This window comes from Hippopotamus amphibius, chromosome 9 (assembly GCF_030028045.1).
Source record: "Hippopotamus amphibius kiboko isolate mHipAmp2 chromosome 9, mHipAmp2.hap2, whole genome shotgun sequence".
Taxonomy (NCBI): domain Eukaryota; kingdom Metazoa; phylum Chordata; class Mammalia; order Artiodactyla; family Hippopotamidae; genus Hippopotamus; species Hippopotamus amphibius.
The window spans coordinates 40,104,725-40,131,156 of NC_080194.1; the positions used below are offsets into that span (position 1 = coordinate 40,104,725).

General features: G+C 35.6%; 1 protein-coding gene and 1 pseudogene across 1 annotated transcript; one reads left to right on the forward strand and one right to left on the reverse strand.

Annotated features, from left to right (window-relative positions):
- Positions 1-2,085: 2,085 nt before the first annotated feature.
- On the reverse strand, positions 2,086-9,834 carry LOC130860839 (olfactory receptor 52A1-like; annotated as a pseudogene).
- Positions 9,835-15,678: 5,844 nt separating this feature from the next.
- LOC130828963 (olfactory receptor 52K2-like) lies at positions 15,679-16,623 on the forward strand. Its single transcript, XM_057695017.1, has one exon. The coding sequence runs from the start codon at positions 15,679-15,681 to the stop codon at positions 16,621-16,623; it is 945 nt and encodes a 314-aa protein (XP_057551000.1).
- Positions 16,624-26,432: the final 9,809 nt, after the last annotated feature.

Consider the following 26,432-nt stretch of genomic DNA (forward strand, 5'->3'; position numbering starts at 1 on the left):
TACTCTTCATTGCAGTGTGTGGGTTTCTCATTGCAGTGGCTAATCTTGTTTCAGAGCACTGGCTCTAGAAGCGCCAGCTTCTGTAGTTGTGGCATGTGAGCTCAGTAGTTGTGGTTCACAGGATCTAGAGCGCAGGCTCAGTAGCTGTGGTGCATGGACTTAGTTGCTCCACAGCATGTAGGATCTTCCTGGCCCAGGGATCAAACCCGTGTTCCCTGTGCTGGCAGGCGGATTCTTAATCACTGCGCCACCAGGGAATCCCAGGCTGTTCATTCTTACCACTTCTGTCCAATATCATATTTGAAGTCTTAGTATATACATTAAGGATAGAAAAAAAAAAAGACATCCAGATTGGAAAGAAAGAAATAAAACTATCCCTTTTTGCAGATTACATGCTATTTACATAGAAAATACCAAGGAATTTAAGGAAATCTTTTGGAAATAATGAGTAAGTTTATCAAGATCAGTGTACAAAAATCAATAATATTTTTATAAACTGACAACGATTTGAACCAAAATTTAAAAATAAGTGTTATTTATAATAGCTCAAAAGCTAGATCAAAGTATGTATAAAACTTACCTGCTCAAAGCTAAAAAACACTGCTGAAAGAAATTTTAAAAAGACCTAAATAAATGGAGACTTAACTGTCATTTTGTATTTTAAGAATATAGTTATTGTATCAATTTTCACCTAAGTAATCAATAGAGTCAGTGCAGTTTAATGTGTATATCTTCTCCATGTATCTTTCTCCTTTAGTTAATAGTGTCTTTAGATGAATATAAAATCTTAATTTTAACATCCAAATTTATTAATATTTTCCCAAAGGTTATTTTTTAATATTCTATTTAATACTATTTAAGAAAACTTTGCTTATCCTAAGGTAAAAAAGGCACATTCCCTCCCATATTTTCTTCTAATGGCTTTATTATTTGGCCTTTCTATTAAAATCTAAAATAAATCTGCAACCTGCTTTTTGTATATGGTGTAGTTATTGAGATTAAGATTTATTTTATTGTAATGAATATTCAACTTATCAGCATATGTTAAAATAAGAACATTATTCTGTACTGCACTGTGTGACACCTTTGTCATATTCACACAATTGTCTATTCTAGACCACATTTATTACATTGGTCATTTTTTAAATCTTTGTATCAATACCACTTTGTCATAATTAGTATAATTTTTTTGTGGACATAGTGCAGTCTACTAGGAGTAGAGAATCATCGTTTTAATAGGTTGTCTGAGGACCTAGAACTAGGTTACATTGTAGGTGCACAGCTACATGCAATATAATTACTCTATACTGAGAACACAGAACACTTAGATAAAAATCTGAAAAGAGCATGACATAATTTGTATTAGTTCTTGATAATTGATACAATTCATCTGGGGCTTATTTGGGGTAGCTCTTTTGCAACCTCTGTTTCAGAAGTATTAATATAAGGAAGATAAACTTTACATTCAGGATTATGCTAAAAAATATTCATGGGGGATCCTAGAACATTCTGGATAACATGATTATCTTCAGTTGGCTTATACCATTGTTGTAAAATATATTGCATTTCACAGGAATGTTTGAAAATACAATGTTCTATAACACTCTGAGTATTGACCAGAGCTATAGGCTGACCTAACACTATGGCAGGCTTAGAGGAAGAGATCAGATGAATAGATTTGAGTTAAGAACATTCCCAGGTTGGCTAAAAGTGGAAAACCAAAAGGTAAATATTGAAAAATCAATTAGCTTTCTTATCAAGAAGTAAGATAATTACAAATTAAATGCAAATAAATTAAAAGGAAGTAATAAAGATGAAATTACAAATAAAATGAATAAACAGGGCTAAAATCAGTATTGACCTGAATAGATTTTATTTTATTCAAGATGTAGCTTGTGAAATAAATGCCTTTAAGTTTAAGCACAATGAATTGAGGCCCTTAACAATGAATACACAGTGTTTAGCCAGCGTCATCTCCAACTCCAGGAAATAAAAGTATTCTTTCCATGAAGTTAATACTTGATAGATCACTGCTGGTATCAGTGATTCAGGAAAAAAATCTGTGCCACACACCTATGAATTACCTTATTTTTTTACACCATAGACAATAGGGTTGAGTGCAGGTGGCACAAGAAGGTAGATGTTAGAGAGAGGTATGTGAGTAGAAGGGACAACATGTCCAAACCGATGGCTGAAGAAGAAGAAGGCAAGAATATAAAACTCAAGGAAAACAAAAATATGAGCTGTACATGTGTTGAATGCTTTGATCCTTGCCTCCTTTTGATGTAGACAAAAAACAGCCTGGAAAATAAGGATATAGGAAATGAGGATAAAAATCATGTCAAATCCCAGAACTGTGAAACCCACAAAAAGACCACACATTTTATTGACATGGATGTCTTCTGCAGCCTGCTTGACCACAGCCATGTGCTCGCAGTGAGTGGCCAATTACAATGGAATGGAAAAGGTGCAATCTTTTGATTAAAATGGGTAAAATGCCAATGAGCACTGTTGCTCGGATTGCCACAACCAGCACCATGCTAACCAGAATGAAAGGTGTGAGGGTGGATGTGTGCCTCAGAGAATCACAGATGGCAACATAGCAGTCAAAAGCCATGGCCAACAGGATGCCAGATTCCATGCCCTGCAAGGCATGGATGAAAAATATCTAGGCTAAGCAAGCATCAAAAGCCATGGAACAAGTACCAAGCCAGAAGATAGCCAACATCTTGGGAGCAATGGCTACACAGAGCCCTATGTCAGTAACTGCCAGCATGGCCAGGAAGATGTACATGGGCTGGTTCAGGCTGCGTTCTGCAGGGATGATGGTTAGTAAAATGATGGTTCCCAGAAGAGCCACCAGGCACACAGCAAAGAAGGAAACCCCAAGTCAAAACTGCACCTGCTCTAGTCCAGGGATGCCAATTAGCATCACTGTTTTGGGGTCCAGATATGACAGGTTCATGCATGCATGGATGTTAGTGATCTCTCTTTTCACCTCTGATTCTCATACCTACAGAAAAGCATGAATGAGAAGTGAAAAAGGACACCAGCCTCACTACCATTCGGATATATTGAACATTAAAGGAATAAGTTCAGGGCTTTATATGACAATCAGGCCAGAATATCCAGATGTTCTATGAAATATGACAGCATAGCAGCAGAAAACCATCCTACAAAACCTTTACTAGAGCCAACAGGGGAAAGTCTCAGGATTCCTGATCTACCATTTGTGTAAGCAGAAACCATGACTCTGAGAACACACATCTTTTGCATTTTCCATGGTCTCTAGGCTGGGCTGCCTGCAAAACCGTCAGGCTTTCCTTCCTTATTTATCTCTAGATGCTGACCAAATTATGCTATAAATTCAAATTCTCCCTGGGATCCTTAAGGATCCAGAAGTGACTGTTGCTATTGTGATGTGCAATAGTATATAGTTCTCCTACTGGGAATCTTCACCCTTAATCACTCTACTCCTGGTCCCAGAGAGCACATTATGTATCCCTGAGTCATTGGCATTGGTTCTCCAATTGTAGATTGGTAGGAGAGAGTTTAGCTATCTCATATTGACTTATTCCAATATAAAAATACTGAACAACTTGCTGTTTGACAGGGCACTAAACATGACCCTCAGAGGAAATTTGAAGAAGTTGGACTGTTTTTAAAGGCAGCCAGAGGTGGTTGGTTCTATAAATTAATTATGCTTCATTTATGTTTAAGGAGATTTGTTGCATGGAATAGGGAAAGTGAAATATGGAGGATTTTTTACAGAGGGGCTTAGGAAATTTTTTTGTAAAGGAGAATGCTGAGAAATATTTCAAGAGGGTAATAGCTAAAAATAGGGTAGGATCAAGTGAAAAGCAGAAATAAGCCAGTTTAGAGGTAACATACAGCTGTATGCACGTGATTATGCTTTCCCCCCAGAAGTTAAAGGTCAGTGGATCACTAGTTATAGTTGTATATCCTTCTGCTTTACACAGTAGGGATCCTACGTTTTTTTAAAATGGCTTTACACTATACTAAGATTTCAAACTATACTATGCCTCTCTACTTGAAACTATACTATGATTAATTAGCTGTCTTGAATTCTAGAACACTTTTGAATGTAATGACCAACTCTTAGTACCTCCCTAGTTTTATACTCTTTCCTGAATTGGACCTGGGTTCCCTTTTATAGGATCCAAATCTCAAATTTAAGAAATCCATTTTTATTTACTATTAATGCCTGTTTCATTAATCATTCCCTAATATTTGGACACTATCACATTTTACTCAATCTGTCCATGCTTAAATACTGACTGAAATTACTCTGACAAAGAGGTTTCCTCTGATCTTGTCACATTCATACACCCTGGAAAAGGAAGCCATTTATGAATAGCAGTGGAAGTCTCTTTTTTTGTTAATCTCTGCGGGCATTCTCTTGAATAGGTCACATAAGTAGTTGTTTCATAGTCACTTAAAGTACAGGTGTGGAGGTATAAAAGGAATTTTGGTGTAATAATTCTCATATGAGTGAAAAAAATTGATGGTGGAGGTACGCTGAGATCTCTTTGCTTATGATCCTGCAACAATACGAATGCTGTATACTATACTAATACTGTAGTCAGAATAGTCATAAGATATGGATTAAAGCAATAAATATTGTGACAAATAATTTCCTTTGATGTCTATATGTAGTATTTGGAAGCATGTGGTGGGAGAAATGATGAAATGTGTGGAGGATGTTGCTAATAACTATGAGTGCGAGTTGCCAGAAATGATAGAAGCTGAGAGAAAAGGAAATCTCAGAATCTAAATAAATCAGTATCCCCTGAATTCAATAGTTACATGAAATGTAAAGGAAGAAGTAAATAGTGTTATACTTAGTCCCATCGAGTTGATGACAATGCTTTTATAATATTAGTTGGCTAATTATCAGTAAGTAGTTAAAATCAAGCACCTGAAAATATGAAAGATGACCTGGCTACTAATCCTAGATTCTACCGCCCATACACACACACACACACACACACACACACACACTTAACTTTTATACAATCTTGCTGAAGATTTTATAGAATATTTCTCACAATTCACTTGTGTGTAAATTAACAACAACCTCCCTTATGTTAGTGCTAAATGAGATCATATATAGAACGAATTAGTGGTTGGCACAGTTCAGATATTATCTCTAGTAGCTTATGAAAAAATTGGCTATTTTACCAACACAGAAACAGGCTGAGGATATTGAGGAGACAAAACAAAACACACAGAAGTGAAAACTCCTTGATGATAGAAATGAAAAAAAATTCCACAAGAAGATGAAAATTCCAGAGCTTAAGAGCTTTCTTCCATCTTCCTATATATAAGGTTGATCACAGCCAAAATACTTAATAGTTTGTGGATTTTCATGCAGCTAGAAAATGTCACATAATTTTTAAAAAGTGTATTTGTAATAATTACTCATTTACAGGCTTTGTAAATTAGTAGGAATAAAATGGGGTGAACCTGATGCATCTAAGCTACATTAAATACAATTACTATGAGAAACAAGAAGGACATGAGTTTGATGATCTATAGCTTTTAAAATACTCTAATCACATAGAGGATTGTCTAATTCATAGCTATTGAGTAGAAGAGAATGGTTATCTCCAGCAGAAACAAGAGGCCAGAAAGAAGTTCGGGGTATCTTTCGCTCCATCCCAAAGAGGACTAAAATTTTGTACAAATTGCTCAGATACTAAAGCTTTTCAAAGCTTACATTTTTTCTATATTTCCCTACTTTCCATATTACTCAAACACCCCCCACGTCTCCACAGACACAGATGGTTTGTTGTCTCAGGAAGCCAAAGAACACTAGAGTTAACAGGCCTTCAGGTGACTAAATCCAAATTCATGGGAACCACCTTGCATGTATCATAAATTACTTGAGGGTCATTAATAAGAAGATGGAAGTAAATTATTTGCAAAATAATTTTAAATCTAAATTAATTTAATCTAGCCCCCTAACTCTCCTTTTGTTAATGAAAAATTCTAAACACAGGGAACAGAAATGGCTTGGCAATGGACAGAAAAATTAATGACCAAAGCGGGATATACAATGTTAGTCTATTCCTCTCTAGCTGAAGCAGTAGGCTGGGCATGAGTGAGCACACGCCCAGCAGACCATTGCTGGGCTCTCTTTCTATCCCATTTGTTCTGAGGGCTTGGAGTGCTCTTTGGAATCACTGTTTTATGTATGCAAAGTTTTGGTATGTGCTGAAAATCCTCTGGTTCTCTTAGATATATTGAAAAATGTTGAAAGTTATTAATTATTATAAAGAATACTTGCTGAGTAGCCAAGTTTTAAAAATGTTTATTCACAGCTCATTATACCTATTTACTATGTCACAGCAGAGTTTGATAGTTGTTAAGAGATAAGGAGCTAAGCAGGTTGTGTAAATCTAGAATTTTTCTAGTTGAAAGACTTTCTCATTTGGCAGGTGTTATCCAATATTTTGGAATAACAAAATTTGCACATTTAGTTGGCAACCTAGTGAACTAAAATTGAAGCTATATGTCTAAAGTTTCCAAAACATTGTTATGGCAAGTAATACTTTTGCTCTTTTGCTCTTTCAAACATGTCACTCCATCTGGAAGAGAGCATTATCACTGAAGAAAATCTGAACAAAATAAAATGTAGAGATATTGTAAAATCTCAAAAAAAAAAAGTTAGTCTACTCCTAAAACAAACACTCATTGCAGCCCCTTATTCACTCCCAGTTCCCAAACAGTAGAGACAGAAACTTACCTGGAGATTGCTGAGGGCTGATTTGACATGTGAATGTGCTAGCTGCATCTGTGTTTCCACCAAAATTTCCAGCAGAGGTAGATATTAATGGAAGAGTTGCTAGGCCTTCCTGAGTGTCTGGGCGGTCCCCAGAGCACCATTACCTTTCTGATTCCCCTAGAGTATTATTATCCTTCTGATCCCTAGGCTTCCTTCCAGGAGTGAGTTGGTCTTGGCCCTTGAACATTGGGTCAGAGAGTTCTCTGTATTCCAGAAGGAAGGAGTCAGCCTGGAATGACAGTTGGGAAGTAACTAATCTTGGTTCCATTCAGAGAAAGTCGAGGGTAAGCTCTTGAGGAGTGAGGTCAAGAAAATGTGAGAAATGGAGATTTCTTAAGATGTAGAAACAAGGGGTAATTATTTTTATCATCCCTGTTATCTGGCAAGATCTGTAGATGAAGTAGTTTAGTAGATACTATCGTGCTGGTAAATATTATGGTAATCTTGCTCTACTTCCTCTTCCTTTTCCCACTGCTGCAGATACTGTGCTACTTCTTTTCTTCCTCCTCCTCCTCCTTTTGCTACTGCCTCAGAGAATGTTATTCCTCTTGCCTAGTGATTTATAGTAATTTTCAACTCCAAATGAACTTCAAATACATTTCATTTTCAAGGACAACATTCTCTAAGCTTCTCTTGGTCTTTAAGATAGTTAATAACTCATCATTATCTCTCTTACTGATAGGAGTTGGCACTCACTTCAGTGACAACAATTTTACTGTGTCACAGCGGTATGTTCAGAACCCCCACGTGACAAGCTTTATAGGTTATTGTCAGTAATGGGTTATCCCTCTCAGCAGTTGGAGGATATTTCAAATGCAGGCTGATTTCTGACCCAGAGCTTTAGTAGTTCACTCACTTCCCTTCAAAAAATCATTAATTAACTAAGATTGCAATGTGATAGTGGCAAACTGCCTTTCTAGAGCAAGCATGCAGGCTGCTAGGGTTTAGATATAAGTGACCAAAATGTGAGGGTTTCCAGCTAGATAATTTTCTTCTGAGTGAGGCTCAACTGTCTGCACTCACTTTCAATCCTCACATGATACCATCATCTTTTTGTTTATTTATTTACTTATTTATGTATTTATTTTTTGGTGTTAGGTTGTCAGTAGTTGTCTAGCCTCAGAATTATTTGTCCAGCTTCAGTACATAAACGAAATCAGTTTGAACTGTGATAAGGAGAAGAAAATGTTTTTGTGAACTAACAGTTGTCATCTTCATTTTTCCTATTCTTTTTTCCTCACAGTTTCCTCAGGAATTTATTCTAAGGGCTGACATCTCTCCCTTCTTCCCACCTCATTATATCTCACCTTCTTTTCTCTAATTTCTGACTGTTTTTCATATTATTCCTTTGTCATCCCTCTTGTCTTTCATTTCTTTCTTATGTCTTTCTTTCCTTCCTTCCTTTCTCTCTTCCACTTCTCTTTTTCTTTCTTTCTTTCTTTTTTATGCCTGTCTCACTCAGTTTTCTCAGGGTCAGGTCCATCAATTGTCCACTCTTTCTGGAATGTTTAACTCCCCCTCTTTCCTTTCTGTAACATGTACATATCAATTTGAGATTCTCATTGAAAGAATATAATCTCCTTTAGACCAAAACATTTCAGACAGTTTCCTCATATATATTTTTAAATTTATGAGTATATTTATTTACTTACATATTGCCTTATTGCATAAAGAATTTGAAGCCATTCATATAACATACATAGAATGGTAAAATATTCATTTTTAAATCATAAAGCAAGAAAAAAAAAGAGAATGAGAGAAAGAGAGAAAAGAAAAAGAGAGAGAGAGAGAAAGAGAGAGAGAGGTTTCTCATTATATGCTATCACTAAGTTCTTGAAATAATGGTGTATATATATATATATATATTTTTTTTTTTTTCTTTTTAGGTCCCATAATAGTATGGTTTACTCTTTTTTTCCCTATTAGAATTTTTCTTGCAAATACACATTTCCCTCATGACCCAGCTATTCTATTACTTGGTATTTACTAAAGAGTAACATGTAAGTCCACAATAAGTCTTGTATAGTAATTTTTTTAGCCCTGATGACCCAAAAGTCCATCAAGAGGATAATGATTCTTAGTTACTTCAATATCTATAAACTACTGTGTTGAACTTCAAATATGTTGAACTTCAATATATATAAACTACTGTGAAACCATCACCCAAAATTAGATACAGAGATTTTTCAAGACCCCAGAGTTTTCCATTATGCCGCATTCCAATCATCATCCAAACCCCTCTCCACTCCAAGCAACCATTTCTTATTTATTACCATAGATTAGTTTTACCTTGTCTTAGATTTCATTTGAGTATTAAATTATAAATTGAAGGTACTGAGTGAAAAATGTAATGAACAAGCAGGGGGTAGGGGTTAGGGAGGAATGAATTCGGAGATTGGGATTGTCATATATACATTACTAATAAGAAAAAAAATATCAAATTGTAAAAAAAAAACTGTAGTGAACAGATTCAAACAAAGAGATGGATATGGCAAAGGAAGAGTCTTGAAACAAAGGTTGTGGTTATCTATATATATACATTTACATGTTATTACAGTTCAAAGGGTGATAGGGAATTATTGTGGGAGATGGAGAAGCATATTTGTGTGTATATATGCATATATATAAAATAGTGCAACATATATGTGTGCTTCTCTAACTGTATTTCTCACAATATTCCTGATCTGTTTTGAGAGGTAAAATACTTAATACATGGATTTGAAGAAGAAAATGTTTTAGGAAGGAATTAGAGTTAAAAGTGAACTCATTTAAGCAAGAAATAATGTAAACATTTTCCTGGATCAATAGGATACACTAGACTCCTCCTCTTATTTCTTCATGTCTCTGTGGATATTTTGCCTTGTTACTTCTTATCTCCCACCCATATAGTCCATGTAACACTCTCCCAAAATTCTGAGTCACTAGAATGTTTGGCTGTACCTATTTCTTATGCCTGGGCTGATATTACTTTAACAGAGACCTTCTTTACCTGGTTCATGGAGCTGTAGTGAGGAAGGAGCCACCATGTTCAAATGTGCTATGTGGGCACAAAGAGGTGTTTCAAGCTATGTTACACTTGCCCTGTATTGTCAGACCTGCAGTTCTGACATGATCTTTTAATGAAGCAACCTCTCTGGGATAGTGAGCGCTTTATTGTGAGGCATTCACTTGAGGCTCCCTTAGATACATCTTTTCTCTCTACACGGTTGGGAAAAGGCTTGTTCCAAAATTGTTAACAAAAACTTTATTTCAGGTTGGGAAGAATATATATTGAATGAAATACTCAATGAATAAATGCATATACATATAAATATGTATATACATATATGTCTGAACACTTAACTTCAACTTTAGTATCTAGTGTAATGCAATCCACTTTTCTCTGTGTTTTTAAAGGGTGTGAAATGAGTCATCATTAAAAAGTTAGGCACTGAGGGAAATTAGCAGTAAAAATATGGGGCAATGTAGAATGGAGCCTTTCAGTACAATGCAGATAAGTGAGTTTAGCACCTCTGATGGAGAGCCAATTTAAGACTAAGATGACAAGAATAAATTGCAGAATGTATCACTACTCCTGATACTAGTGAATAGTTTAATTTTCCAGTTTATTAATTGTAACTGTTAGAACTAATAAAGTATAGATGTACAACACAAAATCAATGTAAGAAATCATTATGTTTCTATACAAAAACAATAAGCCATCCTAAAAGGAAATCAAGAAAACAATCCTGTTCAAAATAGTAGCAAAATAAATAAAGTACTTATGAACAAACTTAACCAAAGAGGCAAAAGACTTGTGCACTAAAAATTATAAAATGTTTGAGAAAGAAATGAAAGACACAGGTAATTGGAAAGACATCATGCTCACGGATTTGAAGAATTAATATTGTTAAAATTTTCATACTATCTAAACTGATCTGCAAATTCAATGTAATCCTTATCAATGATGTTCTAATAGAAATAGGGAAAAAAAACCGTCTAAAATTCATATGGAACCACAAAAGGTCCCAAATAGTTAAGGCAATCTTGAGCAAGAGCAAAGATGGAGACATCCCACTCCCGGTTTTGAAGTATATTACATAGCTACAGTAATCAAAACAGTATGGAACTGGCATAAAATCAAGGAAAATGGATCAATGAAACAGTACACAACACAGAAATAAATGCACACATATTGTGTCAACTAATATTCTACAAGGGTGCCAAAACACAATGGGAGAAGGATAAGGACAGCCTCTTCAATGAATGGTGTTGGGAAAACTAGATATCCACATGCAGAAGAATGAAATTAGAGCCCTATCTGGCATCATACAAAAAAATGAACACAAAATAGATTAAAGACTTAAAAGTAAAACCTGAAACCATAAAACTCCTATAAGAAAACATAGGGAAAATGCTTCCTGACATTTGGGCAATGATTTTTTTAGATATGACATCAAAACACTACCAACAAAAGCAAAAATAATCAAATGGGGTTGCATCAAACGAAAAAGATTCTTCACAGCAAAGGAAACAAGCAACAGATTAAAAAGGTAATCTATGGATTGCAAGGAAATATTTGCAAGCCACATGATTGATTAGTGGTTAATATCCAAACTATATGAGGAATTCATAGAACTCAATAACAACAAAGTAACTCCATTAAAAAATGGGCAAGGACCTGAAGAGACATTTCTCAAAAGAAGACGTACAAATGGCCAACGTAGATATGAAAAGGGTGTTCAACACCACTAATCATCAGGGAAATACAAATCAAAGTCACAATGGATATCATCTGTTAAGATGTTTAGTATCAAAAAGACAAGAGATAAGTTTTGGACAGGCTTGTTACCTCTAGAAAAGGGTACCTCTGAACTCTATGAGAATGTAAATTAGTACAATCACCATGAAAACCAGTGTGGAGGTTCCTCTAAAATTTAAAACAAACAAAACAAAGCATAGAACTACCATATTATTCAGCAATTCCACTTTTGGGTATATATCCAAAGGAAATGAAGTCACTTGCTCTTGTTTCAAGTTGTAATTAAATTGCGTTAATCAAAGGAATAAAGAATATGTCTTTTGCCTTTTCAATCCTCTTCAGAATTTTAGGTCTGGTTAAGTGGTTGACAAATTAAATTATATCATGTTTTTGAAGGATGACTACAAGTGGAGCTAAAATCTGAGGAAATGCACAAATAAATTACTAGCTCTCAAATTGTACAGATTATCAATCATCATCAAGTATACAAAATATTATCCCTTCTAGCAGTGATTCCATAGGGACCCCTTTGTGTCAAATGTTATTCTTGCTTATCCTCTGAGAATATTACATTGAGGCTGCTACATATAGAAGCTACGTCTTTGAGTTTCTTGTTGGCTCTGAATGAGTTTCTTGTATGAGCTAATTAGAGTTGTTATGGAAGTAGAGAAGGGTGGAGAAAAGAGGCTAGCCTGAGTGATCTCAATACATTTTTATAGGACATGAGACTCCTCCTAACATGACTTTATTATTTTATGAATTTCCTAAGTTCAAAGGAGGAGAAATAAATCTTTGAGCAGAGGAAATAAACAGATCTCATTCTTAATGGATGAAATGATGAAAGAACCAGATTTTAGGAAGCATAGGTCTTTTTTAAGGATATCATAGAAGTGAGGGTTATCTCTCCTTTTGAAATTATTTTATGTTGCATAATTTATTCAAAGAAATAAAACATGGATAACAAGAATATGGATTCCTTGTGACATCTGGACTCATGTACAGGTTGGTACTTTCAAGCAGATGTCCTCCTAATGATCATATCCTGTGTGTTTGAAGAAAAAAGTGCTTTGGAAACCAATGTGTGTACCCATTAGCATGTGCACTTTTCATCTTTTGCAATGTTCGGTACTGTATTTATGCACTCATCATATATTCATTGATCATCTAATGAGTCAGAGACACTGATATAGACATTGGATTATAAAATTCCCTGTAGGTTATACAATATATATATATACGTGTACTCTTTTACCCATAGAATCTCATCTGTTGTGTACTCTTTGAATCGAAATTATGTAAAATTTCAATTCATTGTGTTATGATTGTTCTTCCTAATGGAACTTTGTGTTCTTATTCTTTAGATATCTATATCTGTACCTATACCCATGTCTATGTAATATATATGATATTTACACACCTATAGATGCATATAAATACTTCAGTTCCCAAGGCCAGAAGTCATGTGTTCTTTAGATTCCATTCTAGGCACCACTTACTCAAGCAGTCTTTCCCTAAGTCACAAAACTTATTGATAATTTGGTTTATTGTTGTTATTTTTATAGAACTCATATGCCACTCATGATAATTTATTGCCTTATATATTACTTCTTTATGGTCTGTTTTATCAGGTAAATCATTCAAAAAGCCATGTGTGTGCAGTTCAAGAGTTTTTCACTACAATAAAGCCCAATTTTAGTAAATGTAGATGCCTAGAAAACAATTCCTCAGTTAGTGGTATTTGGACTGCCCATGTGTGTTTACATGACTTTGCAAGCATGTGAAGGGATAATTATGTACTTTTTTGTGAGTGTATATCATATTTTGAAGGACTTGTTTGAGACATAAGAAAATCATATTTCTCCTCAAGAGCTGATGGCAGTAGTACTCAATGTAACCGACTTGATGGGAGATGGGAGAGAACAGACAACTAGTAACCAAGGGTTTCTCTACCACCAAATAATTTGTAATGACTTGAAGAGTCCATCTTTTGTTTAACTTTCCCAGCTACTGCCTCCACACCCATCCCCTTTATCTGGTTAGATCCTCAGGGCTTCTCTGCCAGGAGGCTCAGCCCTCTTCTGAAACTATGAGAAGTATAAAGCAGTATGCTTTATTCAGTAACTGATATTTTGGACATCATTAGGTTAATTTACCAATCAAATATGAATAGTTCCGCATGTATTAGAATGTGGGTTTCTGGAGGAATAAAGGAAGGAGCACAAGAAGGGTCTACCTCTACAGTGAAATAACCTAAGTCTGAAACATTGAGTATGGGAAGATAGTGAATAACATTAAGGTTAATAAATATTCATATATACATATATGTGTATGTATGTATATATATGGTCCTTGTTTATATATATATATATATATAGATAGGTATATATTCCCAAAGAACATATAATAATGTCTTTTTTTAAAGGGTACACAATAGAAAAAACATATGAAAAAAGTGAGATGATAATACACTATGCTTCATATTAGGCACATATGCAGTGTGACAAATGAGGTCCGGAGGTATGGAATATATTATTCTCATTTAAGACGCCAGCCCAAGGATGTCAAGATCATGTTCTCATTTGGAAATATTACAACTGATATCACATCCTTACCACATGCACTCCTGTGAATTTTTAGTTATCTAGATTTAATATGTAACTCTGGAAGCTTGATTGCCTGGATTTAAACTTTCTTCTTCTTAAATCAGGAGATGGAGATTGTTTATTTCTGTTACCTAAATCACCTAGAGTGTGAGTTGTACAGTCTTCTAGTGAAACAAGAGTCCTTTCAATAACTCCCTGATAGTTTTACAAGATCTCTACTTGATCACTTACAGCCATGGAAAGTCTAGTCACTTGAGAGAAATACTGACTGAGAGATTAAAGAGGATGTTTTCAAAGTCCTGTTCCATCTAACATAGTTTCTGATTATCACTTATGTGAAAGCAACTCATAGAGAGAAGTCAAAACCCAAGATGGCTTTGGAAAGCACTTCTGCATTCTAGGGAATAATATCCTGTATTATTCACCTTGGGGAATCTGAGTGTACTCTCCTTAGACTCCAATTTTTCAAGAGTCATAAATCCATAGTTTAAATATTAACTGTGCACTTATCATGTTTGACACTTGATTTGGCATTTGGAAAAGCATGAATATGTTAGCAATATAATTTTCAGACAAGTATCAACAGGAAGGAGTGGAAAGGAAAAATGAACTAAATACTATGTAATAAATGTTCTGGAGGACTTACAATGAGTGACAGATGAAAATACACCAGGTCAGGTTATTTACAACAAATTTTGCACCATATAATTGATGGAAAATTAGATGTTTTTCACAAAATTCTTATGGAAGAAAATGAGGCAGAGAATTTTAGAATATTCTTAAGACAGTTTATGAAATTGATGTTTTGCTAAAATGGACAGAGCGGAAGTGGAGATGAAGTTATTAATGTGGAAAAATTGCCCTCATCACCTACTACTTTCTCCCTTGGTTTATAAGTTCCAAAAACACTGACGTTCTTGTCTGTTTCTGTTTGTTCCTGCTTCATAGCAATTTTTCTTACTATTTCCATTCCAAGAATGTGTGATATCCTAGATCAAGTGTGAGCTCCAACATCCAGATATCAGCTTAAATGTGGCATCCTCATCACCCATACATATCAGTCACCCCTCATCATATTATGATGTTTTTCTTATAGCGTGTAATCTACATGAGAAGAATATCGGATCTGTGTGTTACTTTATTTCCAGTGCCTAGAACATGGTATGTTACACAGTAGCTGCTTAATAAACAGTTATTGAATTAAGTACAATTATGAATAGACAGGGAAACTTTTTACTGGAAATGAATGGATAAGATAATTTATATGCTCCTGTGATAATATGAAATAATACATGAATTATCTTTCTGTATTTTCAAATGTGGTATTTGGTATGATATTACACATTTTATTACTCTGATCTTTGTGAATTTAAATGAACCTGATTATTAATTTGAGCTGTTTTAACAATACATCATTAAGGTTCTTCCTGAACTGAATCTCCACATCTTCAGCATCTGGTTGTGGTCATCTTGGCATAGCAACTTTATCTCCAGAAGTACTTATAGAAAACAAAGGAAAAACCACCATGACTCCTCTCAATACTTCTCTCCCTTGTCCTGTTACCTTCTTGCTGATGGGCATCCCAGGACTAGAACACCTGCATGTCTGGATTGGGATTCCCTTCTGCTCCATGTACGTGGTGGCTGTGGTGGGGAATATGACCATCCTGGCCGTGGTGAAGGCAGAGCGAAGCCTCCACGAGCCTATGTTCCTCTTTCTCTGCATGCTCTCAGTCACTGACCTGGTCCTCTCCACATCTACACTGCCCCGCATGCTCTATCTCTTCTGGCTCAGAGCCCATGACATTGCCTTTGATGCCTGCCTGGCCCAAATGTTCTTCATCCATAGTTTTACTGCTATGGAATCAGGCTTCTTTTTGGCCACGGCCATTGACCGTTATGTGGCCATTTGTCACCCATTGCGCCACACCACCATTCTCACCCATGCTCGCATCACTAAAATGGGAGCTTCTGTGGTTCTCCGGGGAGTGACCTTCTTTTCCCCACATCCCATCCTGCTCAGGCAGCTGCCCTACTGCAGGACTCGAATCATTGCCCACACCTACTGTGAGTTCATGGCTGTCGTGAAGCTGGCATGTGTGGACACAGGGTCCACCAAGCGTTATAGCCTCAGTGTGGCCTCTGTCATTGGTTCCTGTGATGGCTTTTTCATCACTGTCTCTTATGTCCTAATCCTCCGTGCAATCTTTCGTCTTCCGTCAAGGGAAGCAAGTCTTAAAGCTCTAGGCACATGTGGCTCCCATGTCTGTGTCATCCTTGTTTTCTACTCCACAGCTGTCTTTACCTTCCTCACTCACCGCTTTGGCCACAATGTGGCCCCCCAGATTCATATCTTCATTGCCAATATGTACCTTCTGGTACCACCTTTTCTTAACCCCATTGTTTATGGTATAAGGACCAAGAAAATTCGAGACCATGTCCTTAGTTGTCTAAGAGTAAAAGTTTCTTGATTATACTGAAATTGTTTACACAGACAGTACCAGAATAACAACGGAAGATTGTAAATAATGTATCCCTTTCTCATAACTGACATGAACTTTTATTCCACTGGTATCAAACATTTTATCAGATTTTAGTGGGGAAGAGTGACCACACATAATAGACATCCCTCAGTTCTAATGAAACTAGTAGACAATATATTTTTTGTGCCTCTGGATTTTAGGGAGCTTACTTGTAACTGGATGAATTGAAAAGGATTCTCTTCTGCTTCTTGCTGCTACTGATCTTTTGTGGTGTTAACTGGGGTAGTAGTTTATTTTCAAATAGGGAGTGATTTAAAAAGGGAGGAAACCCATGAGAACCTCAAAGAATTCCACATAAAGTATCTGCAATTGAAAAATAATGATCACTGTAAATGTTCCATAGAGCAGACAATATATTCGGGTTGATGTCTTCTGACTACAACAAATAATTGTATTTTATTCATAAGAATTGACACACGGACAAGTTGTCCAATAGACATGCGGGAAAGTTCAACATTGCTATAATCAAATCCCCTGATCTTTAAACACTGTGCTGCTCGTAGAATGTTCTCTCCGTCAAGAATAATGTGTCTGCTATTGTTTTTTTACCTGAACCAACATGGGATCTCTAAATCTTCATCCCAAAAATAAAAATCACTTTATGCTTGATGTTACATACTTGGGAGTTTGTCCAGGGCATAGGCAGGGCAAATGAGCTAGATTCAAATATGCTGGTCTTCATATGTAACAAGTCCTTGTTGAAGGAGGAAGTCTGTTATTACAAATAACTCAATTTAAATTTTTAGTGATTATGCTACTGGTGACATTGAAAATGAAATTATGAGTAGTGGGAGAGAGGGGATATGGGAATATATGTATAAATACAGCTGATTCACTTTGTTGTACAGCAGAAACTGGCACAACGGTGTAAAGCAATTATACTCCAATAAAGAGCTTAAAATAAATAAATAAATAAAAAGGATATAAATATTTTACTGGAAAAAATCAGATTTTTTTACTTAAAAACAATGACATTCCTTTACTTCTTGGCTTACATAAAATGGAAATTATTCTGGAGGTGCTAACTGAGCAGGACCCTATGGGGCCTTCCTGGGACAGACCCCCCATATCCTCTACTTTAGCACCTCTCTGAAGTACTTAGATAACAGCATCTAATGCATATTTCCTGAGCTGTTTCAATGATGTTAAAACTCCCACCAAATGGAAGAAATTAACTGCTTGATGAGCAGGAGCACTAGCCCCCAGACCTGCTGGAGCCTGAGGACTGATAATGCTACCCCTGTTGTTACTTCACCATCAAGCAATCAGAGAATTGTGCACGAGCTGATCACATACCCTGAAACTCCCCTCCCTCACCTTGAGTTTAAAAATGCTTTGTTCTTTCTGACTTACTTCACTCTGTATGACAGTCTCTGGGTCTATGCACAGTTCTACAAATAACTGCATTTCATGCCTTTTAGTGGCTGAGTAATATTCCATTGCATATATGTACCACATCTTCTTTATCCATTCATTTGTCGATGGACATTATGCATGTATGTGAAATCTATAAAATTGGTACAGATGAGCCTATTTGCAAAGCAGAAATAGAGATAGAGATGTAGAGAACATATGACTGGACACCAAGGGGGGAAAGGAGAGGTGGAGTGATTTGGGAGATTGACATTGACATATATACACTATTGATACTATATATAAAATAGATAACTAATGAGAACTTGCTGTGTAGCACAGGGAACTCTACTCAATGCTCTGTGGTAACCTAAATGGGAAGGAAATCCAAAAAAGAGGGAAGATATACATGCCTATAGCTGATTCACTTCGCTATATAGCAGAAACTAGCACATTATATACACCAACTTAAAAAATTAAATATACATTTAAAAATCTCAAAAAAATGCTTTGCTGAAACCTATTGGGGGGCTCAGGCTTTTTGAGCACTAGCTGTCCTGGACTCCATATTTGGCACCTAACAATAAACACTGCACCTTCCTCCACCATAACCCAGTGTCAGTAGATTGGCTTTGCTGCCTCTGTGTGAGCAGACCCAGGTTTGGTTTTGTAACAAAGGCACTCAGTAAGTCCATGCTGAACTTCATTGACTTAGTCTCTTTTTGTCATTTACTACCTGTAAAGTATTATTTGTACCTTTTTTCTTTTCTCACTATTTTCCGCCTATTTAGTCTAGGAGCTTCATTGAAGTTAATATCTGAGTTGTTTACTCTCCGTTCCTCTTTTGACTCTATTAAATACTATTGTTCAAGCTTTTATCATTTTCCAGTGTGGCATTTCAATATCATGATATCAGTTTCCACTGGTATTTTCAAGGCATTGAGTTTTGATTGCTATATTCAGCACATTCTCTATGTTGAGACCATAGTTATCCTCCTAACAATTTCAAACAAACAAACAATTGATTGTGTCAGACCCATGCAAGCTTCAGGATGGCAAAGCAGGGCTTTATGAATTACCTTCTCTGCTGTTTCTCTTATCATTTGTATATATCCCTTGTTCTTTTTGTTCTATTCATTAAAATTCCCACCTTCGTTCAAACAGTAGTTCTCTTCATATCTTTTGTGTTTTTCTTAGAATGTTTCTCTCTGCACCATCCTCTTTCTTACCTGGAGAGAAATTAGTAATCCTTCAAGATACAGCTCCTGTTTAAATTCCTCCACCTTACCAGAAAGATTAAGTTTATTTCCTTGAGTCAAACTAGACAAAAATTCTCCCTACCACTATTATAAAAAATGAAATGATATATTATAGTTGGCTCTTAATATGCCTTTTGCCAATTAAACTCTTGGTATAATTAGAGGTTAAATGCATTAGCTCTAGAGTAAGAGTGCCTAAGTTCATTATTCATCTCTGCTACTTACTATCTGTGTGTATTCAGGTACTTTGCTGAAACTTTCTGGGCTTTGTTTTCATAATAAAATAGGGATCATAAGATTTCCTTCCCCATAGAGTTTTAAGGATTAAATGAGTAAAAGCATATAAGACACTTAAAATAGTACCACACAGTAAGCTTTTAATAAATAAACATTAGTTAACATTGTGGATTATATTTTGTATATTGTATGCCCGACTTTATGAGACATATATATCTCATTTATATGTATGTATATACATATATGTAAATGTTTACACACACACACGTATGTAATTTAAATTGTATAATTATCACAATAATCACCAGAGTGTTAGTCTGATTTCACAAATGAGGAATTTAGACTTAGAGAGATTAAGTAATTAGAGATTAAGTAATTAGAGAGATTAAGTAATGGTGCAGTTTAGGTTAAAAAGAAAATGAAAGTAGTTAATCCCATGGTTAAAGACTATCCTTTATTTACTTTTTATCCCTAACACCTCTCAGTGTCCTGTGAAATGTGTTCAATGAATGCTTCTGAAGGAACGAATGAAGCCATAAAATGTTGAATTCACTTATGTATTTTAGAACTCCTAGTCTTGTAATAGTTATATAAGGTACCTGAATTAAAAATATAAGGGTAGGTTTTAGTGATATTTTGTAAGATAATGGAGAAAAATGACAATGACAAAGGGATCGATCTTTCCCAGGCTAAAAAGAAGAGAATCTCTAGGGAAATTTAATCTTTGACACTACTTACCATCATGTTGGATGTTTCCATAAGGTAATTTGCCAAGTCTGGACCTTCAAGCTTTCTTTTTCTTAAATTTGGAGTACAATGCATCCTGGAATCTCATTTTCCTGACACATATCAAGGTTGCTTGTATGCTAGATTCGGAAATACTAAGGAATTAGCTTTTATAGGTTATCTACCATGGATCTCAAATTGGAAATGTTCAGCAATAATAACCACCACACAGCTAAATAGTCAAGATCCCTGCATTAAATTCTAGTCAATAGAGAGAAGATATGCAGCTTATTCATATATTCATACAACAAAAATGTATTTATGGAGTAGCTAAAATGTGCCAGATTGTGCTCGATTCTGAGGAGAGGTGAGCAAAAGAGAAATCCATGTTTCAGGGAGTTTATATTCTGGTTGAGGTGACATGATTTAAGCAAGTGATGTTCAAATGCATAACTATGCTGGATATCAAGTGCTGTCAAGTAGAAACACGGATTTCTATAACAGCACCTAACATGGGTTTTGATCTAGTCTAGGGGAATCAAGGAAAGCTTCCTTAAAAAAGACATTTATTTGAGTGTTGAATGGGAGATAACTAGCTGAGGAAAGAAAGAGGAGTCATGAAATGGGGGTGGTATTGTTACAGGGAGAGAGAACCAGATGTGTGAACATGCATGGATCTTAAGATAGATTTTGAGATAGATATTAAGACAGGTGGGGGCATCTTACATTTGAAGAACGGAAGTCCATTCATGGGCTGGAGTACAGAGAGTGGAATGAAGAGTGCTGAGTAAGACCAGGATAGTAGCACCCAACAGTGGGGTAGCCATGCTCAGAATTCACAATTTTATCCTAAAAGCAAAAGGAAGACAATGGATATTTTATGCACAGGAGTGACATAATCAGGTTTGTGTTTTAAAATGATCATTGTGGTTCGAATGAAGAAAATGAGTTGAGACAAAGAGTGCGAGGAATGACTGGATAAGACCTTTAGGGAGTTTTAAAAGTTTTCAAGGACAATATGATGATAGCTTGATCCAGGTTAGTAGTCATCATGATGGATGGAATTAAATCTATTTGAGTACCCTGAATATACTTTAGGATTTGGGACATGCCGTAATGAAGACTTTGACAAGCTCACAGGTTTATGACTATTGCTTACCCTCGCGATATTATCCTAAGCCTAGAATGCAGAGTGGATGATTGATGAACAGCCTTTGTGTGTGTGTGTGTGTGTGTGTATGTCTGTGTGCATGTGTGTGTGTGTGTGTGTGTGGTGTGTCCATTTATTCATTTAAAATATTTGAAGACCTACAACTTGGGAAATAGTGAACAGAGCCTCAATCACTGTCGTCAGGATATTTACATTTGACTACTTCCTGCAACAAAATAGTTCTTAGCAATTTCTCCCTCTTTTATATTTACTCTCAAATTGAGATTTTGACTTCTGCCAAGAGCCTTTCTGAAGCTCAGTCTCTCCTAAACCTAGTATTGTGCATTTTTTTCTAGAGTTCATCTCTTGCTTCTACTTTAATCTCATTTCTCTATTTTTTCTTTTTACATATCTCACTTACCAAACAATGGTCTTAATTTAGTCAATTAATATTTTATTCACCGCATACATTTTTGCCAGTTTTTTGTGGATCCTTGTTGCATCTAGGAAATGAAAACTCCTAATTTAAGTTTGAGTTTTGTCTTTGGAGGTCCCAAGGCCACTGGAAATTAAAAACAATTTAAACTATTGATTTTGAAGCAAGCCATAGAAATTTATATATAATTATAGCTGCAGTCAGCTCTACTTTCTGTTGCTCAGGTGTTCTTTAATTTTCATTCTAAATGATTCTCCAGTCCTTACTCCTCTCCCTAGGCTTCTTAAACCATATACCACGCTACATCCCACAACATACCAGAAGTTAGTTTTACAGTGCTCCTAAACAATGATTTTTATCCATCTGTGCTCTCCCCACTCATTGGCTCTAGGATTTGTTTCCCAGAATAGCCAAGCTAAGTAGTGTCCCTTGCCTAACAGAGAGGCCACTATGGACCCAGGAGGTTGAGGACAAACCAGCATGTCTGCTTCCAGCTCACACACTTCATCTTATTCTTGGTATCAACAGATCTTCCCCATACTTCAAAAGGACAATTGCTTTGCTGGTCCCAGTCCCCCTATGACCAAATTTATAACCATCTACAGGTACTATGCCAGGAAAAGAGAGAAAAGCAGGGAGGGAAAAGAGTACAAATTCCTGAGATGCAAAACATCATTTGGGATAAAGAGATTCTCAGATCTTTTCATCTAAATACCATAGTCATCAACCCTTGTACGATTATTGTTGAGATCTGTAATCTTCTTTAGAAAATAATAAATAATATCTTTCTAATTTTCATACCTAAATTGATACTGTCTTTACTCATAATTAACATTCATATAGTTGTTGCTGGCAATTGTTCCTGATAGCTCAAACTTTACCATGTTACTTGACGCTCTAATGATATCCTAATGCCACCATCACATGAGAATTTTTATTTACAGTATTATTGATAGATGATTATTCAGATTCTACATGAAAACTCTCACTGAGAGTGAGCTTCTGGTTTCACAGGGCTGTCTTTACTTTTGAGTCTATGGTAGGTTTCTTTCCTCTAAAAACTAAAATGCACCTTTAAAATTTTTTCAGCATCCTTCATTTGGCCAGGTTATCTATTTCTGGTGACACTAAATATATTTTCTCCCTATAGCATGTAATGAATCAAAAAATTTTTTAGGGGAACTATTCTCAATATTTCATAATAATCTATAAGGAAAAAGAATATATATATATATATATATATATATATATGTATGTATAACTGAATTACTTTGCTGTATACCTGAAAATAACACAACATTGTAAATGAACTATACTTCAGTTTAAAAAAAGACAAGGAAGAAGCTCTTTAATTCTGTTTTTCTTTAAAAATGCATGTTCGCTTTTTTCTCCATGTGTATTTTTAAAACCTACACTGCACTTTCAAAAGAGGATTTTTCAGTAACCCTGAGTAGAGATGTAGAATGCACAGTTCTTATTTTGAACACCTAGAACCTCACAGATTCAGGAAAAATTGTTAGAGGAGGTCTCTGTGGGTCACTTCTGTGAGGTGTTTAATGCTGACCTCAATGTCCATGAACAGAATGAAAACCTTCAAACTACTTTCTCCTCTTGGATGGTGATCAATTGGCACTGTGTTTAACGTACACCATCTTTTCTATTATCACTGCCAAACTCCTGGGTTCTGGCTTTCTAAGGCACCCAAGACTTCACATGAGGTTTCATATTGCATAAGGGATGGATTGCAGAGATCAGGAACAAATGACTTTCTTATAAGGATCCATAAAGTACTGATTAAAATGTTATCATTAAAGGTAACGCATTATGGAAGAAAAATACATAGGTTGAATAATAAGTTTATGGCCCTTCATACTTTGTATAAAATGCCTTTTTAGACATTTAGAAAGATGGCTTGGAAATGGGATTTTAAGGGCTGCCGAAATAATTGTACTTTGATGGAACCTAGTAATAATAGGTAAAATTGAGGATAAAATTACGAGGACCATCAAATATTCCTTCTTATGGTATCAGTTGAAGACTACTTATTATCTCCATTGCTCTTCTTTCCAAGAAAAACAAAAAATAATATTATTTTTTACATATATCACTGAAATTTTGTAGTATATGTATTCAATATTTGTTGAATGAAGAAGATTCTTGAATGGACTGAATCACTAGTTTTTCCATACAAATTTTGGAAATATGAAAAGATGCTCGACATCACTAATCAGAGAAATGCAAGTCAAAGCCACAATGAGGTATTATCTCACACCGGTCAGAATGGCCATCAACAAAAAATCTAGAAACAATAAATGCTGGAGAAGGTGCGGAGAAAAGGGAACCCTCGTGCACTGTTGGTGAGAATGTAAATTGGTACAGCCACTATGGAAAACAGTATGGAGGTTCCTATAAAAACTAAAAATAGAACTACCATATGATCCTGCAATCCCATTACTGGGCATATACCCTGAGAAAACCATAATCCAAAAAGAAATATATACCACAATGTTCATTGCAGCACTATTTACAATAACCAGGACATGGAAGCAACCTAAATGCCCATCAACAGATGAATGGATAAAGAAGTTGTGCATATATATACAATGGAATATTACTCAGCCATAAAAAGAATGAAATTGAGTTATTTGTAGTGTGGTGCATGGACCTAGAATCTGTCATACAGAGCGAAGTAAGCCAGAAAGAGAAAAACAAATACCATATGCTAACTCACATATATGGAATCTAAAAAGATGGTACTGGTGAACTTAGTGACAGGGCAAGAATAAAGATGCAGTTGTAGAGAACGGACTTGAGGATACGGGGTGGGGAGCGAAGGGGAAGCTGGGACAAAGTGAGAGTAGCATTGACATATATACACCACCACATGTAAAATAGATAGCTAGTGGGAAGCTGCTGCATAACACAGGGAAATCAACTCAATGATTGGTGATGAGTTAGAGGGGTGGGATAGGGCCGGTGGGAAGGAGTAGCAGGAGGGAGGGGATATGGAGATATATGTATAAATATAGCTGATTAACTTTGTTGTACAGCAAAAACTGGCACAACAGCATAAAGCAATTATACTCCAATAAAGAGCTGAAAAAAATGTACAATAATATTAATATTGTGTCCCTTTTTGTTTTAATTGACAAATTTGGATTATTTGTTTTTGATTTTATATATATATATGTATGTATATATACATACATATATACAGAAGATTATTTATTTACCTTTACTTTTATCCACTCCCAACCACACATCATTGACTAATCTGGAACTTTAATACTAAATTATTATCTGTTTAGGTATTTTTGGACTCTATCCTTGTCATCCAAAATATCAGTTATTTTTCTAGCATATCATCATGCTTTTCAGATATAAGATCAGCAGATTTCCTACATTATCTGTCAAAATCAGCAAACATTCCAGAGAAGAATCCTAAAGTACCAAGGCCAGGTCTCAAGAACTGAGGACCCTAGATGATGAAATTCAGCTTCCTCATCTTGAGTGAAAACCATGCTTTTCAGCTTGCCCACACCCCCACCTCAGGCCTGTCAAGTTGAAAATGAGTCTCCTTACAGGTTCTGCTATCTGGGAAGAATACCCTACAGGGTTGTATACATTGAATATTAAACAGGATCAGGGCCACAGGAAAACTTAAACAATACAGTTGATATGTCATTATTCAGAATTTTTCCCTGAGACTGCTTCTCCCTCCTGCACAGAGAGTAGACTAGGATTATTGCGCTCCTTTTTCCCCTTAGCTGCAGCATTTATTGGTTCACTAGTTGGTTCCTTTGACCTGAGTTAAATTAAATTCAAAACCTTTGAATTAATTATCTCCTACGTTTTATCCAACCAGTGACCAATATTTATCTGCACATTTCCAATATCTTTTTTCTACCTCATATTTTCATCACTTTCATTCTCTGTACTGCAACATTCTCTTAAGTAATCTTCCTATATTCAATTTCTCTCATATTCAAAATTTTGATTAACACTGAAACTGGAGTGGTCTTTCTCAAACAAATGTCTCATTTTGTCCAGTTAAATTCTTCCACAGCCTGTTCCTTAAGATAAAGTCTTAAATTAATAGCATGGCATTCCAGTTATGCATGACTTGACTTCATACTGCTTTGCCAGGTGCTTTACTTTCACTAAGTCACCTAATAGGCATCAGTCTAGCCAAACCTGACTGCTTTATTTGTAAAGAAATTATACATTCCTTGCTACTTTAGCTCACTGTTTGTGCTACTTTGGAGGCATTTTCCCTTGAAGTTTCTTAGTCAAAATTCTTCCCACCTAAATAGACTTTCTTCAGTTTGTTTTCCTTAAGGCCTGTCTTCAAACAAATACCAACCAGTCTGTACTGCCAGGCCCTTTAAGTTTCTTTGACATTCACTCATCTATGATCTGTAGTGAAGTTCAGTTATTAGTCTGCATGCTTTACCATTATTCTTAAATTGACATTTCTTTAAGGGCAAGGGCCATGCCCAGAAATTGAACTTTTCACCTCATGTAAGCAGGTTCTAAACCTTTCTCTTAGTTTTTAAAAAAATGTTATTAAACACCA

Bases quoted from the DNA above. Each gene is read 5' to 3' on its own strand.
- LOC130828963 (XM_057695017.1), top strand. From the start codon at position 15,679: ATGACTCCTCTCAATACTTCTCTCCCTTGTCCTGTTACCTTCTTGCTG.